Here is a 21,031-nt window from a genome sequence, read left to right on the forward strand (position 1 = left end):
AGTGAGAGCAGGTAGGGCTGAGGTGGCCAGGGCCCGCTTTTGCCCTTATACCTCTCCCTGTGGGTGTGGCCCAACCAGAATGGTCTTGGCCCTCCCAGCTGCTATTTCATAAGCAGGAAACTCAGGCAAAGACAGTGACCTTGCCATGTAGAGTGTTGGTGGCTCTTTTCTGCTCTAAGCAAGAGCCTGGGGCCTAGGAAGGAAAATGTAGAACTTGGAGGGGAACGTATCACCAGAATGGCCAGGAGCCATTCACAAACACTTCAGAGAACCCTGAACCACCTGCCTTTGGGGTGAGAGGGGGAGGGGAAAGGGAGATTAAAGGGCAGAACGGAGGGACATGATGGAGCTTCTTAGAAACCTGGAACAATCAGTGAGGTGTGGCCCTTCAATGAGCCTTACTTTCCCACACTCCTGGACTCTTAGGGATTACCCAGAGTCCCTCCCTTCCATAAGCGTCAGCTGACACATTCACTCACTTTCTCCTGGCTTGTTTTGATATAATACCTGTCGTTCCAGGCACTGCGGGTCACAAAGGGGTTTCTCAAAGAGTCCTTGTTGAATAACAGGTGAAGTGGGGACAGCAATAAAAACCTCTTTGGGCCTAAGTCTTCCCAGCTGTGAGGCGGGGGTAATAACAACTGACCAGGTCACCGAGAAGGATTTGAGATAAAGAAGGGAAAGGACATTGAGGAGAGTGAACACACCACCCCTTGGCATTGTGATTGGAAGTGAAGCTGATGTGAAGCAAATCACATTGGAGCCAATTTTTCTGAGATAAACTAATAAGACTCTTTTCAGCAGTGAGTTGAACAGCCAGGTGGAAAAAGAGCACCATTTAACAGGCTGAAAAATTTCTCCCACATCCCCAAATTAGTCCACTGCTCTCTCATGATTATAATGAAGGTTCTCATTTACTGACTATTAACTGCGTGCAAGCCTATTATGGTGAAATAAAGAAAAAAAATGCATGGGATTCAGAAAACAGAATGTAGGGGAGAAAAGAAGTGACAACCCCCTCCCCCTGTGATGCTGGTGACAAAATCCCAAAGTGACAGCTGAGTACCAGAAATACACGGCCACCAGCCCAGATTGAAGCAGGTCAGAGGGGTCTCGGAAATACGTCTTCTAGAAAGTAAAATTAATAGATGCATATGAATACAGGCAGAGGAAATTTTGGCACCTGGAGGAGAATTTGTGGTTGAATAGGGGATAGCTATATAGAAAACCAAGCAAAGGTAAAACTCAACAATTTTTCACTTCAGAGAAAATAAAAGAGTTGTGCCAGAAAAGAAAAACAGTATTGTTTACTGCCCAGTTCAGCTGTGACAAATGTTTCCATAGTCATAATAAAGTAAACAATAGTCCAGATATAATCAAATTTATTGCATAACGTTGATGGAAGGGAGGAGGATGGAAGGGTGAGCCTATGGGCTAGAAGTGTTGAGAAGGAAGAGGTAGATGAAAATCTCATTTGCAATTGTGGAAAGTCAATAGATTATATCTAAAACGGAAAAGTCAAGATGTGACGTTACAAAAATACTACTTAGGGACAGGGAGGTAAGTGCCAACATGATAAACTAATGTGTTTCCTTTTCCTCTGGAGGTGAGAGTGGTGGTGGTGGTGGTAAGCAACTGCGGTTTTGCACAACAACCTTTGTAAAACTATGTGACTCTGCAGTCTATCTGTCTATATAACTCTGATTAAAATAAAGGAAAATGTTTTTGAAAGAAAGCCTATTATCTCACATAGCTCACCATAAAGATGTACTATCACTCAGGTAAAGCACCATGTGTCCAAGCATAAGCATTCTTCTTTTTTTCTAAATTAAAGTTTATTGGGGTGACAATTGTTAGTAAAGTTACATAGGTTCCAGATGCGCAGTTCTGTAATACACCTGTAATCATCTATATGTCACATCGTGTGTTCACCACCCAGGCAGTTCTCCTACCACCATTTATTGGATCCCTTTTACCCTCATCTACCACCCTCTCCCTGCAACCTTCTCATAACCACTGATCTATTGTTTGTGTCTATGGGTTTTTGTTTCTTCATTTGTTTGTTTTTTTCCTTTGTTGTTTTCAGTTTTATATACCACTTTCTCCACAGATCTTCCTTAGGAACAATGCACCACTTCCTATACTTACCCTTGAGACTCTTTCTCCACCGCCCTCCATCCTCCCTTTCTTCAGCCCTGCATTGGGGTCTGAGGACGCTCCTTGTTTTCCATTTACCCCTCACAGGCATTTCCCCCAATAAACTCTTGATTATCTACTCTTGTCTTGACATCTGCTTTTCAGAGGTCCCAAACTAACCCACTTACCCATTTGTTTGTTTTGAATTGTTCAGGCAATGAAGGGAAAGAAAGTGGGGAGACAGTAGAAAATAGAAAAAGAAAGAACATGTTTTTGTCCCTAATAAATATTACCTCAGATGAAGATGGTAATTAGATTCCATTAGCAATATTAAAAAGAGTGAAGTCCCCATTTTATTTAAATGACGATATTCATCATAGACTTAAAATTTATCACTTGCAACTATGCAAATTATGATGAAAATTATTGAATGTCAACTTGAAACTTTCTAAGGAATACATACTTTTTCAAAAATTTGTTTAAGATGTACGTGTCAAAGAAAAATACATCTTTTGAAACCCACACTCCATGATCTGAAATGCATAATCAAGACAGATTCACAGAGCAGACAGTGAGAAGATATAAGGCTAAATAATACTTAGGGATTCAACTCCTAAACCAGCAATCAAGGTAGCTAAGCTGGGCAAGAGACAAGAGTTCCTTTTCTTGGTTTATAATGGCCTACATTTTAGACCCTAATGTAGCCTAGCACTAAGGCCTGTCCTTCTCCACGTCCAACCCAAAGTCCCAAATCTAGTCCTAGATCATACTACTCCAACAAGTGGAGAGCCTACCAGTGGTAGCACCAGAGAAAACATAGCAAACAGGCTTGCTCCTCCATTTCAGGATAATGTGTACACATTTCATGGGGTCCAAACACAGAAGATACGACTCAAAATGCCCCAGGGCCCAAGGTCAGGGTTTGGAATCTGACCAACAGAGACTCTGAGTGTCAGAAAACACTGAAAGAGAGAAACATATCAGAAAAACAGGAGCGCAGGAACTGATCAAAACTAAATGGGAAACGGATCTCCCTCAAAGGCTGAAGACAGAGACAGGGGTATGGAGGGGTGGGGGAGGGGGGTCCAGCAGCCATAGATCTTCATGTACAGTAATTTTGAATATACAACACTTTATTTTTATATTAATCAGCCTTCAACTTTTTTTTTTTTTAATTAGTTTCAGGGGAAGCATTGAACTCTTGATAAAAGGAGGTCTTGGGGACGAGGAGAACAAGGAAGACCTGGAGATCAGTTATCCGTCTGACCTGTGCTACCAGTGTCTTCTCGGGCCTGGTTAAGAAGGGGTTTCTCCCTGGGGAGAGAAGAGAGAATCAGAGCTATGGGACCGTGCAAACCTGCAGGGGGCAGAGACTGGGTCCTGAGACCACTGTGCTCTGAATCCCACTAGCTATTCTCCTCCCAGGAGCCCTGAGATGGGCTGCCAGGGAATCAGGCACTGGGGGGCAGCAATAATGGGCAAGCCATCCTAAGGAATTATAATCTTATGATCCTTTACCTCCCCATTTCAATGTGAAGAGGAAAAGGATTCACTATGAGAAGCTGGAAGAAAAAACAATGGCAATTGAAGACAATCATCGTGAAAATTCAGTAATACTTATCCAAATGTCCCCATCATTCACAGGAGAAGAGTGAGGCCCGTTAGGTGAAATCAATTGTGCATTTTCGGAGGAAAGAGGTCTGATGCTCTTCCCCCCACGCCCCCAACGCTCACCCTCCGCCTTTAGTGTCCTTGGGGCAAGTTTCAGGGCAGATCCCCATTTAAAAGCTCTGACCTCAATGATCTCCAAGGGCACTGGCCATTCTCACTCCCCGTGGGACTCCTGGTTCTCCCGGAGGAACATTTCCGGGACAACGCGGAGAAGGGCAGATGCGGGGTTTCTCACCTCAATCCAAACTCGGCCACGGCTCCACACACTGATGTTTACAATTGTAGAAACAGCACTTCTTGGCCCCTTTGCAACCTCTATCGCGCCGGCACAGAGGTAACAGGGTGAAAGGGCAGGAAAGCAAGAACTCTGGGCAGTATCCAGGTTTACCTACATCTGAGGAAGAAGGCCACAGGGTGAGTTGGGGGCCCCTGGGGGTCGTCGCTGGGCAGCAGGGCCAGCTTGTCCCGTGGACTCCTCCGAGGAAATGCTCCCCACCCCAACAACACACAGGACCGCCACACCCCACACGCACTTTTCTGGGATCCAGGCTGCGCCACGTAGAGGCAGATAAGGAGGAAGCCCACGGTGAGGACAGACAAGCTGCTCAGCTTCATAATCCACGAAAAGTGTGTGGGTGAAGGACGAGGCTGACTTTTTATATTGTCTATGGCGGGGGCTCACCAGCAGGGGGAGCTGTAGTTTCCAGGGTCCAAGGTCAGAGGTGCCTTAATTTGACCTTTCCTATCAGCTGTTTCCTTTCATCCCCGCCCCCCACCCAGAAGAGGAGCTGTAATAACCTCTGGGACCTTAACTTCTGAGAGCCCACAACTGCTCCTCCTCTTTTTTAGGGAGTGTCAAGGCTGACCTGGCCCCTAATAATTCTTTAGGCAGTGGAGTCGGAGGCAATGGGAGGGAATTGTCTTTCTCAGGGCAGTCCTCAGTTCTAAAAGTACTCCAGCTTCTCACTCCGTATCCAGAACAATTTAAACCCTACCCCTCCCAACGGATGTCAGAAATGGGTACATTTGAAGAGTTTACTTGGAATAAATGAACTTTTGAAACACACAGGCACCAAGATAATGAGCCATTACCAAGATAATTTCCAGATTTATGGAAAATATCAATATACTGTGAGCTGCAGAGACACACGTTTAAGTTGTGTGATGAATATTTTCTGCTTTAACTCCTGTCTTTATGTCTCCATGATTTTGTATTAACTTAATTTGTTTTTAAGGTCAAAAGTCTAACTTGAGATCATTTTGGAATGTGAACCCCTGCCCAAATAATCCTTTTATTTGGGTTTTATTTACGTTATCTTTGAGTCTACTCCTTGGCTTCAATCATTCTATTACCCTAGAATTCCTGATATGAACTTGATTTCAGGTAAAACAAACAGATCAACAAGTTTTATTTCTCCAGGGCCCATCAGCTCCAAGTCGTTGTCCTTCAGTCTAGTTGTGGAGGGCGCAGCTCAGCTCCAAGTCCAGTCGCCATTTTCAATGTTTAGTTGCAGGGGGCGCAGCCCACTGGCCCATGTGGGAATTGAACTGGCAACCTTGTTGTTGAGAGCTCATGCTCTAACCAACTGAGCCACCAGGCCACTCTCAACAAGTCTTTTTTAAAAGGCTACTGGTCCTCCTGTAGCCTATAGGATGTTAGTCAACATCCTATAGAAAGAGAAAAGGCATAATATCAGGACAGGTGGTTCCCAGCCCCAGCTCTGCCCCTGACTCCTAGTGTGAACTTCAGTGGTGCCTCCGGAAGTCAGCTTTCCTGTCTGCATGCTGAGAGTGTCTGTCTGAATTACTCTAGTATGTCAGAGGGGACTTGCCACTCCAGATTCAGTGGAAGTTGGTGGCTCAGGGCACCTGGGTCAAGCTGAGAAGCACTTGCTTACTGTGCGTGATCCTTGTCATGCTGGACTTCTGGGGACAGACACATTTGGCTGGCTGGAACAGAGTGTCCTCATCAAAGGAGGGTGTGGACAATGAGCGCCTCAGAAGTGGCCAGAGAATGTCCCTAAATTATCAGTGACACTGACTGCTCAACCCTCAGGATGCACACAGAGCCTGCAGATATGGCATCAGGATATTAGCTCAGCAAAACTCTGCTGAGAACGCTATGTCTCTGGGAGGAGCCTGGTACGTAGTAGCTGAGCTGTTCCCAATTAAACATATATTTTAAGATGACAGTGCTTATCCTGAGCACTTCAGCTGGCATCGCTGGGTCATTTCACTAATATCATGCATGCAACCCCAGAACTTCTAGCCTTTTCCATCATTCTTGCTCTCTCCTCTTCACTTCATGCAGAGTTGAAAATGCTTTTATGACGTAGGTGATTTAGAGAATATCCGCCAAGAGGCCTTGGAAGCCCTACTAGCTCTAATCCCCTTACTTTTTACAGCTGGTTAAACTATAGGCCAGAAGTGGGGCGAGAACACAGAGTGGAAGGGAGGGTTCTTAGCAGCTGCTCTCGTGCTCACAACGGAAATCAGAATGGCTTAGACAGCTTTATTTCTTGGCTGATACTCCATTGCTTTAATGAGGGCGTACTCTGGCAGACCTCTTGGGAGTATGAGGCTGAGCCTGGGTCCCCCATGGAATCTGGAAAGTCCAGATGCTTGCTTCCCTGCCTTTTCTGCAGCCACCCCATGTGCATGTGTCCTGGTTCAAACAACAGCTGCACAGACACCCTCATGGATGTGAGGACTGGTGATAGTAAGAAGCAGACACAGAGAAAGGCAGAAGTTAGACTTTATTCCAGAAGCCAATGGCGGCAGCATCTCACTTCCAGGGAGAGGAGTGGGAGTGATATCCAAGGCTCTGACAAAGTTGGCTGGACAAGATGTGACAGAACGTGGGTAGAGGGCAAGAGAGAACACCGTGGTGTGCTCTGTTGTGATTCGGGAGTAAAAGACGGTGGGACAGATATTATTGCCGAATTAGTGTCTCCATAAAAACATCAAGCTGCACACAGGGAAGACATACTATCATCTAGGGTGAAAAAGCTGAGAATGTAACCTGTGATTAAATGAGGGGCAGGGAAGTAATTCAGGTTCATGAAAAGTGACCTTGTGAAATAAATTACTGCTGACGGAGAAACTGATAGAAGAGGCGTCGTGCTGTCTGGCTCCATATGAGAAAGCATTTTCCTAGGGACATTTCCATGGTGATTGGAGAGTGTGGCCTTCTGTTCAGAGGTGGCAATATTTATGCAGTTCCCTTTGCAACTGCCAGTGGAAAGAGTCCCTGGAGTTTCATGAGGAGTTTGGAATCCTATGAAACTCTGCAATGTAGGGGATCTTGGTACGTTTGTTGACGACCCACTATATGACATTCCCTTGTTATGTTTTGGCACCTCCCAATTTGAGTTGACACTTGAGAGCTGGTCTCCCACTGTACAAACTGAACAAATCAGAGGGTCACATTCCTATACCCTCTGATACCTAGGGCTGCACTAAGACGCTCAGCAAATCCAATGTTCCCAGCTGGCACTTTAGATCTCTGCTGAGTGACCCAGAACGCCAAGGATGAAGGGGCATTCGGCAATACAGTGTTGTCAACCACAGCAACATGTGACTCAGAAACATTGGTGGCCCTGGGGAGTGTCCAGGACTGCAGCAGAAAGGTCCACGGCACAGTGTTGGGGTGTGGTTCTGGCTGTACTCATGCTGTCAAACACTCTCATTCTTGCAATGCCCCTGAGCCTGAGTCTTCATCATTCTCTGAGCCACGTTTCTCAGACTGGTTTCTCAGGGGAGCGAGAGCTGAGTCAGAGATAGGACTGCAAGTTTCATTGCAAAGCAACACCTGTGAAAGTAAAGGAGAGGACGCAGGATTGGGCACAGGGAACCATTCCCATGATGGTCTGACGACATCTCCACCAGCCCAATGGGGAACTCTGGAGCAAGTGTTTTCCAGCAGAGGAGATTTCCCTGGGGCATAAAAGGAAAGACCCTACGACCACAACCTTACTCTGTCCCTGGCTAGAGGCCTCCTGGGTAGAGTGTGATCTCAGCTCAAGCATGGAGGTAGTGCCTGAGAAGCATTTGCTGTCAGTGGTCAGATAACCACAGATAACCTTGCAGTTGGGCAGCGAGTTTTTTCTGGAAGGGGTTCTGAGCTGCACATCTCCCAGTTAGACACAGTGCACCCCTTGTGCTGTGGAAATCCACAGATGTCTCCATACACGTTCAGGAATAGCTCCTTCAGGACTCTGGTGGGCGCTCTTTCTGCAGGAAACCATAGAGGATGGCGGTCCTTGGGGTAAACAACAACTCTAGCCCCTGAAAATGGTGTCAGGGCTGCAGCTCCTCCTCACCAGCCTCCTCATCTCATTCTAAAGTCTCCTTGTCCTCAACTATCATCAATGCTGCTCTCAGTGACTTATCTGGTGGCGTGAGCCAAATCCTCGTTCCTGAGGGCAAAAAGATATTCCATGCACGTAGTAATCATAAGAAAGCTAAGGTGGCTGTACTAATATCAGACAACATTGACTGTAATTCAAAAATGGAAACGGAAAAGCAACAAGGTGGAAGGAACCGGGGTCTCTGAGAGGTCTTCATTTGATGAAGCCATTTGACTAGCCATAGACTGCTCACACTAGACTGCTTCCTGAGAGAAAAGAAACGATCTTATTGGAGCCATTTACATCAGCTTAATCTATGTGCTAATTCGAACAAGAGGTGGTTCTTTTATTTTTGCAAATGTGAACCTGCAGTCTGAATCCTATTATTTTAATAATCCAAGCTTTATTTCTTTTTTTTAATTTATTTAGCCTTTTATTTTGTTTTATTGCAGAAATAATGTTTTTGGTTTTTTTCTAAAAAAAAACTTTTATTGTTTCTGTTTGCCCATTTTTTTAAATTTATTTATTAGTTTCAGGTGTACAAGACAAGGTAATACTTAGACGTTCATCATTTATATCCCTCACACTGTGAACCCCCCTCCCCCCATCCACTATCCCTCCGACCTCACACTGAACCATCACATTATATATATAAAATTATAGTTGGCATTCATTAATGTTTAGCTTCTGGTGTACAATGCCATGATCAGGTATCCACAGTATCCCTGAGGTGGTCTCCCAAATAGGACGCATGTCCATCGGATACCCAACAAAATCTTTACAACATTATTGAATAACTTCCCCAAATTAATTTTCAAAAAAACCCTGAGGCCATCCAAGCTTTATTTCTTGATTTCCAATACGACATTGATCTAAATTAAATTCTATACAATAAGCCCTGCTTCTGGATTTTTCTGTTCTTTGGATTGATTTCTCTGTCTCCTCATTTTTCTAATAAAACCATCATATTATGTGTTATTACTTAGTTTTAAGGCTATGAGACTCAAATGCCCTCAAACGAATCTTTACGTTCAAATATTCATATTTCGATGGATATTCATAATAATTTTTCCTTCTATATGAACTTATGTATGAGTTTTAAGTTCCTTGAATCACCACCATTACCAGCCCCCACCCAAGAAAACAACTGGAGTTTTGAATATGTTATACTTAAAGGGTAAATTGGGCAGCAACTCCCCCACCCCTACCCAAGAATCCAATTGGAAAATGGGCAGAGGACTTGAATCGACAATTTTCCAAAGAAGACATACAAATGGCTAACAAATACATACAAAGGTGTTCAACATCACTAATCATCAGGGAACTGGAAATCAAAACCACAATGAGATACCACCTCCCACCTGTTAGAAGGCTATTATCAAAAAAATAACAATAGTCAAGAGATGATAAACACTGGCAAGGATGAGGAGAAAAGGGCTCCCTGGTGCATTTTGGTGGGAATGTAAATTGGTACAGCTACTATGAAAACAGTATGGAGGTTCCTCACAAATTAAAGATAGAATTACCATATGACCAAGCAATTCATTTCTGGGTGTATATCCCAAGGAGATGAAATCACTATCTCGAAAATATTTTTGCCCTCCCAAGTTTATTTCAGCATCATTTACAATAGCCAAGACGTGGAAACAACCTAAGTGTCCACTGACAGATGAATGGATGAAGAAATTGTGGTACACGTACAATGGAATATTATTCAGCCAATAAAAAGGAGGAAATCCTGACATTTTTGACAACATGAATGGACCTTGAGGGCATTATGCTAAATGAAATCAGTCGGACAGAGAAAGACAAATACTGTATAAAATCACTTATGTGGAATCTAAAGACATCAGACTCATCGAAACGGATAGTAGGGTGGTGGTGGTCAGGGGCTGAGGGGTGGAGGAAATGTGGAGATATTCGTCAAAGGGTAGAAACTTGCATTGATAAGATGAATACGTTTGGGGGATCTCCTGCAGGCATGGTGAATACAGTTAAATACTGTATTGCATTCTTGAAAGTTGCTGAGAGTAGATCTTTAATGTTCTCACATAACATCAACAACAAAATAGTAATTATGTGAGGTGAAGGATATGTTAACTACCCTTATTGTGGTAAACATTTCTCAATATATACATGTATCAAACCATCACATTGTACATCTTAAATTATACGTTATGTGTCAGTTTATTGCAAAAAAGCTGGAAAATGACAAGAGTCGACTGAAGAGGTAAATATTGATATCTTCACCTTGTAGAGTCTTCCCATTCAGGAGCACACTGAGAATTTATTCAAGCCTTTTTTCATGTACCTCATAAACAGGTGTACCGGTTTCTTTTTTAAAATATTTCTGCCTCTTATTATTTGTAGGAATGGTATAATTTTGTTGATATATAAGTGGGCATTTCTTGCTGTTCCATACTCTGATTATTGCTAGTTTATAATAAAAATTGGATTTATCATCATTTACCAATTATGTGATTTTGGGTAGTTACTGACCCTCTCGTGGCTTCAATCTTTTAACAAAATTAGACATGTGTATAATACCCATTTGAGAGAGTTTTTGTGAGAAATAAATAAGACTATACACGTAACGTACTTAGTATAGGACCTGGAAAAGAGAAAACTACGTGCATAAATGATGCTTGCCGCCAATGGTGTATTTTGTATTTGTATTTGTCAGCCCAGAAGTTTAGGCACTGCTCTCGCCTGGACTCCAAGATGCCCTGGTATCAGAGCTCTAGCCCAGTCCAGCCAGTCCCCTGGAGAGTGAGAGAGAAGCCTTGGCTTGTATACTACCGGAGAGAAGGTGCTCACTGCTCCCTGTTCTTTCACCCCAAGACTCTGCCTCCCATTTGCAGTCACAGCAGGAGCCCAACACAAAAAGAAGAGTTGTTTCAGGCCAGAATGTCAGAGTCAGACTGCTTCCAGAATAATTGCATCCAACCCTTCAAACGGAATGGACAACGGGGGCTCAGAGAGGGAGAGAGATCTGTGTGAGGTCCTCCAACGAGTTGGGAGGCAAAGCTGGGACCAGACGTCGGATCCACTGACTCCCACGCCAGGGCGCTTCCCACTCCACCCCACATCCCCCTCCTCCCGTGGCTTTGGCTTTCCCGGAGACCTTCCTTGTCCACGGGCAGCGCGGCGGGGGGTGGGGGTGGGGACAGCAGCAGAGCCATGAATGAGTTCCTTCCAGTTTGCCCAATATCTACCCTCCACTCTCTTCACTACAAAAGTAGACCCTGCCTCCCAATTTACGTCTCCAGAGAACACTATTCACCATTCACACTACAACTTGGTGTGTTTTGCCTCCTCATTCACATCGTAAAATAGAAAGTTGGGAGAGGACAGTGCTTAACCCAAAGGAATTATGTGTCAATGGAGGCATCTCAGGCACGACCAGGTGAAATGCTTCAGGAGCAGAAACTTACCAGCATCCATCTTTCTTTGTCTTTTTGCGAGGATAGAGGTCCCTGGGAAACATTAAAGGAAAGGAGGGAGGGAGCTATATATAGGTTTAGCCACAAGGGTTGGTTGGTCACACTGGCAGGCCTGGCAATAGCCAGGGTAGGACTAGGGGTTATTGGAGAGGAGAGGACCTGCTTGCACATTTTCAATTTTTATTTATTTATTATTTATTTATTTAATTTCATTTCATTTCCCTGGTCCTAGGCCAGAGGCAAAATTTCCAGATTTCCATTTCCTGGTTAAACAGAGACTGGAGTTCTTGGGTTGATTACTGGATTTCTAATATTAAACCCTATGAATGGGCCTCTTGCTCCTGCCCCTTGCTCTCCTTCATACACCAGAAGCGCCTCCCGTGGGGCTCTCTGACCCCCACCCCCCACTGGGGAGAGGGAGTCCCAACTCCACAGCCGCCTCCCCGGGCCTCCCAGGAACAGAGGAGTCATAGGAACCAAACAAATGGAGCAGAAAGTGGTCTTTTATTGGAAAATCACTGAGAAAAGCAGCTCCAGGCCGGAGCATCCTCAGGGAGAGGAAGTCTGGGCAGCGTGGGAAAGCACAGTGCTACAAGGACCAAGGACAGCAGTCCCGCGGACTTCACAGGTGCAGCAAAGACAGGCTCCACCTGGCAGGAGAGAGGAGAACCGGAGACGTGATTCAGCAGGTCGAAGCCCTGGCCACCCCCTCAGGAGCCCAGTTATAGCCTCTGAGACCCCTCAGCCTCCCCCTATCCTCTCCTCCCCACCACTCAGCCTTCTCTGCGCCTTCAGGACTCACCTCTTCCTCCATTCAGTTCTTACCTCAATGGGCACTCATACAGGCTCTCCCGCAGGTGCCCTCACAGCACTTCTTGGACCCCCAGCACTCAGAATCTGTCATGCAGGCGTTAGGGGGATTCATCATGGCGCACTTCATCATAACCCTGGGGCAGGAGCCAGGCTTAGTGTGACCTCTGACTGGATCTTGTCCTTTAACCTGCTCTCGTCCTTTCACTGGCTCTCGTCCTTTCACCGGCTCTCGTCCTTTCACCGGCTCTCGTCCTTTCACCGGCTCTCGTCCTTTGACTGGATATCGACTTCTAACCGGATCTTGCCCTTTGACCAGACTTTCGTGACCTTCATAAGGAACTGGTGAAAGAAGAAATGTACCCGCATCTAGACCCAGTGTCCTCCCTTCAACTATCTCGTCTTGCCTCTAGGTCCAGCCACCGCTCACTGCAGTGTCCCCCAAACTATGACCGGAGATGGAGGTGGGTCACCAAGGCCAGCTGCGGTCTGTGCTCTTGGAAGGCTATTCCCTGAGCTCTGCGGAAAGGGTCTACAGGACCATGGTTCCCTCGGATGTCCGTCTCTTCTCTCTCCCTCCAAATCCTGGGATGCCAGACTGGAGTGACTCCCAGAGGTGAGAAGTATACATTGTCTCCTCTGAGGAAACTTAATGGAGGGGAAAAAGAGCCCTGAGACACATGCCGGGAGACCTGAGCTCCTCCTGGCTCTGGAGATTGCTTTGATCACTTCTCACTCCTCTCTAGGTCTTGATGTTCTCCTTGGTCCAATGGCAGTCTTCAAACTATATGATTTTGAGGTCCCGTGGGTTCTTAACCTCCTCTCTGAGAATTGATTCCTCAGGTACTTTTATGGGGCAGACTGGCAAGGGACAGACTTCATACCCAGGGCCCAGATTTCTGGGGTGCCTCACTTCATTGCCCATTCTGCAGAGGTGTCAATCCCTGGGACCAAGGCCACGTAACAACGCTTTTCCCATAAAGAGTCCTGATATCTCAGTCCTGGGGTGGAAAGCATGTGGAGTCCGCTGGACAAATTCCTGCTTTTTCTGGGTATAACAGAAGTGACCAACAGGCCCAAGCCCTGCCTGCTGCTCCAGAAGTGCTCCCGGTGCAGGGTCCAGGTTGCCCTGACAGCCTGTCCTCAACCCAGCCTGGCCCCAGCTAGCCCATGTGTCCACTCACCTCCTGCGACAGCTGCCTGTGCTGCCAGCGTCCCAAGGACGAGGAAAACCGCCAGGACCAAGATGCTGCTGGACCCCATGTTGTCAGGAACGTGGATGGCTACGAGCTGAGACCAGCCCGTTTTATGCAGCGGCAGCTGGGCCTGGTGCCAGGGGCGGGTCTGATTTTACACGGGATAAGACCTACATTTTTGTAGTTCTACCAGGAAATAGCCACCATCCTGGGAGGGACCTTGGGGATTTCCCCAAGGATTGTTCACAGAGAAATGTGTTACATCGCCTCTGATGCTGCCAAGAGCTCTACTACTTTCTCACGGAGGTACATAGCTGCTTGCCCTATCAGTACCATCACAAACAAATTCTTTATATGTAGAAAGAACATGAAATCCAGAGAACAGACAGAAATCAGCCAAGGTCATTCTGCAAGTCAGTGATAGGTCCTCTGTTCTGATTTCAAAACCGAGGTGTTCCACCATGACTCCCTGCCCCAACAAGCCCCACCTGAACAGCTTACCCCTCCCAGCACCAAGCTTTTCTTTCATTCTCCTCTGGCCCAGGGGAAAACTCTCAAAGGCAAATTTGCCTGGAAAGTTTAATGGCTCACCACTGCAATTTGCCATTTCACGGGTGGCCTCTGAGATGCACCAAGAAAGTAAAAGGGAAGGGAGCATTCTAGACGGGGAAGCAGGTATGCCCTGGAAATCATAGTAAGAAGAGAAAAAGAAAAGGAAGAAAATAGAAATCATCTGTAAGGTGGACATCTATAGTACACATATCCAGCATACCTTCCTCCCTCTTACCATATTTCCCCAAAAATAAGACCTAGCTAAACCATCAGCTCTAATGCGTCTTTTGGAGCAAAAATTAATATAAGACCTGGTATTATATTACCCTGATATAATACTGGGTCTTATATTAATTTTTGCTCCAAAAGACGCATTAGAGCTGATGGCTTGGCTAGGTCTTATTTTTGAGGAAACACGATAGAACGGGACCCTGTTTTATCTGAATTCTTGTTTCTTTGTACCATCAATTTAAGAGTCTAATGGGGACTGCTAATCACGAAGGGTGTGTGTATGGGGGGCGCTCAGGTCAGGTCTATTGAAGTCCTTTATTTGAGTGGACACTAAGGGGAATAGGGAAATCCTCCCTCTTGGTAAAGATGCTAGATACGAACCTGGGAACTCCAGACACTGTGGTTCCAGTCTGGAATGAGTTCAACTGCACGAGAAAAATGAACCTAATTTAAAAAAAAAAAAAGAACCTAATTAGTACACTAAGAGAAGCAGAGAAAAGATGGTGAGAGGGGATTCAGAAGGCACCAGCCTGCCCTCCATCCCCCTTTCCCTTGAGAGCAGCTCTTCCCACACCCTTTCTATAGTTGGACTATAACCCAGTAAGTTGGCTTTCTGCCTAAGCCAGTCTGATTTTGTATTTTGTCATTGCCACCAAAGTTGAGAGTAATAGAAATTAATACCCAGAAGTTGGGTGTTACCAGGGACAGAACCTGAAGTGTGGGAATGACAGCTGAGTTCAGGTGAGACAGGGAAGAAAGCAGACTAATTATTGGATAGCAAACCAGTTGACTAACTCCCCATCCTTTGTCTCTTTGGACTCAGACCACATACCCACCAGTGCTGAAACATTAAGGAGATATAGGATATAAGCAAAGGTTAAAATGTTGGAACCTTTTGGCTACTTAAAAAACAAAACAAAACAGAAAAGCTCATTGCAAAATAAATCATACAAACAAAAAAGTGTGTAGAACATACTCTATTCTTTAAAGAATGGCATTAAAATGGGCAGTGTGTACTCACCTGCCAGGTAAATAAGGAGAATATTTTCTGTATATGTATATTGTCCTATCTCTCCAATTGCTTCCCTCCTCCTCTTTCCCAGAAGTAACCACTTTCCTGGATTTTCTGTTAATTAGCCCTTTCAAATATCTTGCCCATTTTTAACGAGTCTATCTTTTTTTCTTATTGATTTATGGAGAAAAGAAACTCTCATACATTACTATGTTGGTACAACCTTTCTGAAAATCAGTTTGGCATCAGCTATTAAAATTGAACATGTGCAAAACCTATGATCCAGCAATTATCCTCCTAAGTATGTACCATATACTTAAGATAAATATTTCCACGTGTTGACCAGGAGACATGCCCAAGAATCCACAAAAGTACTATTTCTAAAACAGCAAAATAGTGGAAACAGCCCATATTACCAATAAAAAATACCAGGTAAGCATGTTATAACATATTAATACAATGAAATATTATGTAAGTGTAAAAATAACACAAATGTGCCCATTTCATATTTATACAAACATATTTATAAATGTAACTTATAAATATAGTCACAATGTGACTCATTGAAATCATGTTGAATGAAAAATGCTAGTCCTCCAAAATATTTAGAATTATATGCTTGTTATAAGGCTCAAAACTAAGGAAAACTAAGTAATAGATTATTTAGGCATACTTATATATGTAGTAACACTCAAAATGGGGTTAATGAAAATGAGGAAATTATGAACATGAAATCAGGATAGTGATTAACTCTGGGAGTGAGGGAAGAAACATTTTGGATAGGAGAGAAGCACTTGGGTTGGCTTTTGATTATGTTCTAGTTCTCAGGCTGATGATTTCACAGCTGTGTGTGTGTGTGTGTGTGTGTGTGTGTGTGTGTGTGTGTGTGTGTATGTGTGTGTGTGTTAAGGCTGCAGGGTAAATGATTTACGTATTACCTTAGCTTTCCATAAACCCGTAGCACTGCACTCTGAGGCTTTAAATCCTTTGTTATTACAAACTATACCACATGTGGCCTTTTGGAATTATTTTGTAAGCTAGATTCCTAGAAGTAGATTTGCTACTATAAAGGTTAAATGCATTGGAAAAATCTCCCCAGCTTATCGCAGTGTGATTGACAAATGAATATTGTATGTATTAATGCATACAGCATAATGTTTTGGCATACATATATATTGTGAAAAGATTACCACAATCAACCCAATTAACATATCCATCACCATTTTTAAATACTTTTGAAATTTTGACAGTATTGTCATATTTCCCTCGATAAGGGTCGTGCCATTTTGTACTCCCACCCGTAGTGGATGAAAATGCATTTATATCCAGCCTCTTGCACAGAGAGTGTGTCTAATTTTTAGATTTTTATCAATATGATGGGTGAGATATGGTACCTCACTGAAGTTTTTAGTTAGCATTTCTCTATCATTACTGCAAACATTTTTTCACATATTAAAGGCCACTTAAAAAAAAAGGCCATGTATTTTCTTTTTTTCTGAAAACTTCATTTTCTTTGCTCATTTATCTATAAATTCACTAGCTGTTTTCTTCTCTACTTCTAGGCACTCTTTACATATTATAGAGAAAGGTCCTTTGTCTGTAATATGGTTTGCTAATAAAAATGTTAACTCATCATCCTAAGATGTGCTCTAAACAGCTCAGAGTGGGACCCTTTCCTTGTCTTATCTGGCTGTTACTTCTTGTTGTTGAGCATTTCTGCTCGGGATTTCTGCATTTCTGCTTTATGATATTCTTAACCTGGTGCAACTGGTTCATTAATCGTTTTTAATTCACGTGCCAAAGTATTTAAAAATCTAAATGAAACAGAAAAGATCATAGAAAGATAACTTTTTATCTAAACTGACATCACAGCCAATTTCGTCAGCTATGACAGCAGCGTGGTAGTCACGTGCGCAGATGTCCTTATTTCTTTGAGACGCATACTGGTGGATTGAAGGGTAAAACGTGAGAGGCGCTGGATTTACTTTCAAATACTTCAGCCAAGAAGGGGTGGGAATAGACATGAAAGAAGTGTTGTAAAATGTTAATTGAGACTCAGTTCTAAGATGAGTAAGTTAAAGGGATCTCAGTACAGCCTGGTCATCACCATCATTACTGGATTGTCCACTTGAAAGTTGCTCAGAGTCGAGCTTTAACAGCAAGAACAACAAAATGGTAATTGTGGGAGGCAAAGGAAGTGTTACCTAACTCATTGTGGTTAAGTATTTCACAATACCTATGTGTATTAAATCATCAAATTGCACACCTGAAACTTACACAATGTTATACGTCAATTATATCTCAATAAAGCTGGGAAAAATGTTAATCATTGAATCTGGGTGATGGGCATATGGGATTTCATAAAAGCAATGTTCTTGGTGCAAAAAAGCAAAAAAGTTCTTTGGTGTATTTTTTGAAAAATTCCATGATAATTTTTGACAAAAAGACAATAACTTTAATTTTAGAACTTAAAAATGACTATTAAGAAAAAATAGTCATTTTTTAGATTAATTTGGAAGAATAAAATACTTGTGACATGGAGGATTGAAAATGTAGATTAATAAAAAAAAAAAAGAAAATGTAGATTAATGAAGAGTAATGGGACATTGTCAGTCACTAAAATGTATTTTGAAGCTGCAATAATTACAAAAGCAGTAGTGGCACGAGAATAAACAAAGGAAGAGAACAGAAAATCCAGAGTCAGCCCCTGTTACATAGAAGACTTGAGTTTTTGATAAAGTTCTAATTCCCAATCAATGGCAAAAGTTTGAATTACTCACTAAATGATGCTAGGACAATGGCCTAAGAACTTAGAAAAAAGGTATTTCCCTCTTTCATACCTTTGCCCAAATGAATTTCAGATGGGTTGAAGAATGAATGTTTTTTTTTTCAAAATTCACAAAAGAATTATACATAACTATAGTGAATAATTAATTATCTGACACCAGTCAAAAAGACTTTTTTTCAGCATAGAAACAAAGGGAGAACATACAAATGAAGACTGATTTGACTACCTCCAAATTTAAAACTTTGGTACAAAGTGAAAACAAGGAAACAAATAGGACAGGATTGAAACAAGCATTTATCAAGCTCACTTTACTCAATCTTCAGAACCATCCTAAAATAAATATTATTATCTCTATTTTATAGAAGAGAAAACTGAAGTCCAAAAAAGTTAAGTGACTTGTCCAAAGTCACAGCTAGAACCTGGGGACAGTAGGATTCAAAATGAGGTCTGCCTGACTACAGTTTACATCCATTAACCACTTTGCCATACTGCTTCTTGTGTTTGACAAGTTAGTCGTATCCTTAATATGTAAACAGCTCTTACAACTCAACAATATAAATAAAGGTATCCCAATAAAAATGGGCAAAGTACAAAACCAGGCAATTCACAGAAGAATACATACAATTGGTCAGTATAACCATATGAAGAAATGCTCTCCCTCACCCATATTCAGAGAAAGGAAAATTAAAATGAGACTGTTTTCCATTGGCAAAGATTTTATGTACTTCTTTTTTTACTATCCTGTATTTGGTGAGTATATCTGTTAAGAATCTTGGATTGTGAACAATGATTTTAGACTGTTCTCTAGAGCACTGCCTCCTCTGTTCAGGATTTGAATGGAGGGTTGGACAGGTTAGAGTCCAGTGGCTCTTACCTGGGTTAAATGCCCTCACCTGTGATAGGGGAAGTACCTGGTGACTGGCAGCCAATCAGAATTACAGTGGGTGGGGCGCTATGACTCCAAAGGAAGGGATGCTGGTCAGATAAAAACAAGAGATGTCTCCTGCAGAGCAGGTGGAAGCTCACACACTGATTTACTTTCTGAAATGCAATTTCAGGATGTTCAAAGCCTGGAAAACTTTCCCGCCCTTGACCTAGCATTTCTTGTTTGTTTGGTTTTGGTTTTGTGGACTTTCTATTGAGGTATAACTGATATATAACATTATATTATTTTCAGGTGTATAACATGATTTGATATTTGTACATACTGTAAAATGATCATCACAGTAAGTCTAGTTAACTTCCGTCACCATACACAGCTGTAAATTATTTTTCTTGTGATGAGAAATTTTAAAATCTACTCTTGTATTAACTTTCAAATATGCAATACACTCCCATTAGCTATAGTTACCATGCTGTGTGTCACATCCCAGACCTTATTTATTTCACAACTGGAAGTTTGTACCTTTTGACTGACCTAGCATTTCTAATTTGACAAATTTACTCCAAGAAAATAGAGATGTGATTCAAAATATGTGTACAAAGATTGTTGTCACAGCTTTACTTAGAGTGAAAAAAATTGGAAACCTGTATGTTTCACAAATATATATGTTTTGGCATATAAATCTTACAAAATACCATGTTACTGTTAGAAATGGTGATATTGGAGGATACTTCATCACCCAGGAAATGTCTAGAAAAAGCCTTTCTTTAATATGCACATGTAGTTTGTCATCAGGAAAAAAATAGCCTCATAAAATTCTCCTTCTAAATAAAACTGCCAAGGGAATGCTAAAATTCCAAAAGTAATTATCAGATCATAAAATATAGGGTCCCTCTTTCCTGAGAGCTTAGAAGACAGCCTGAGGGAGACAAGTTAAACCCAAGGAAGAAATTCCTAACTGTGAGGGTTCTGCACTGGAATGTCCTCTTCTTTTCTCAGGGTCAGGTGGGGTAAAGCCTTGTTTCCAGGGCCCAGGACCTGACTGGGGACTGTCGGGAGGCAATGACAGAAGTCACAGCTTAGAAATTAACTGTGTGTCCTTGGCCTACAGTTTCCTCATCTTTCAAATAGGAGGCAGGAGGGTGGTTTTGACCTTCTCCCATCCTGGTAAGGTATTATGGTTCAGTGGGGTTACTGTTTGGGGCCCTTTAGGACCCTGAGCTCCAGCTGCCTCTCTTCTACCAAATGACAGGAGCCAAATGATGTGAAATCTAAGGTGGGGTCCTTGGCTGAGATAATTTTTTTCCTCAGGATCCCTTAGGGCCAGGGAAGGGGGTCTCAGAGGCCACCTACAACTTGTGACTAGCCAAACCAAAACCTGTGCTTCATCCACCCCGGACAGCTGAACCAGAGCCAGGCAGAGGGCAGTACTACCAGATGCCACTGGAGGTGATGTCCTCAAAGGCAGGGAGCTCTCTGTCTCCCGTCCATGAGGACCCAAGAGGAGAGGCCAGGGCTGGCCTCACCCACTGTGCCAGCCTGGGCCAGCCTTCTCCAGCAGAGAGCTCTGACCCGAACCCTAATGCTTCGTAGGCTCGCAGAACTCTGCAAATCCTTGCCATTCAAAGCTGATGTCCACCCCCTGCCTAAGCCATGGCTAGGGCTTCAAGACCTTAGAGAGCCAGGAAAGGGTGTATCTGACAACCTGCACCCATTAAGGAGATGAGAAAAACTGAGGCCCAGCGAGGGACAAGACTTGCCTAAGATGACAGCCCAAGTCAGCAATATAGGCAGGACTGGATCCTAGCCCCCAGTACTTGGTCCTGTCCCCACCCATCATCAATTCTTGCACAAGCGTCCTTACACTGAGGCTCTTGGGCAGGGGGGGTGGGGCCAGGATGAGGCAAACACGTACCACTCCATCCACCCTCTCCTTCCTTCCTTTACTCAGCTGCCTCCC

At 43.4% G+C, this 21,031-nt stretch overlaps 1 protein-coding gene across 1 annotated transcript; it reads right to left on the bottom strand.

Moving 5' to 3' along the window:
- Positions 1 to 12,425: 12,425 nt before the first annotated feature.
- On the bottom strand, positions 12,426 to 13,672 carry PI3 (peptidase inhibitor 3; the record flags this gene model as incomplete). The annotated part of the gene is made up of 2 exons (XM_081033358.1): positions 12,426 to 12,751; positions 13,594 to 13,672. 2 exons carry the CDS (start codon positions 13,670 to 13,672, stop codon positions 12,426 to 12,428), a joined length of 405 nt encoding a protein of 134 aa, XP_080889484.1.
- Positions 13,673 to 21,031: the final 7,359 nt, after the last annotated feature.

This window comes from Rhinolophus hipposideros (assembly GCF_964194185.1).
Source record: "Rhinolophus hipposideros genome assembly, chromosome: 22".
Lineage (NCBI taxonomy): Eukaryota > Metazoa > Chordata > Mammalia > Chiroptera > Rhinolophidae > Rhinolophus > Rhinolophus hipposideros.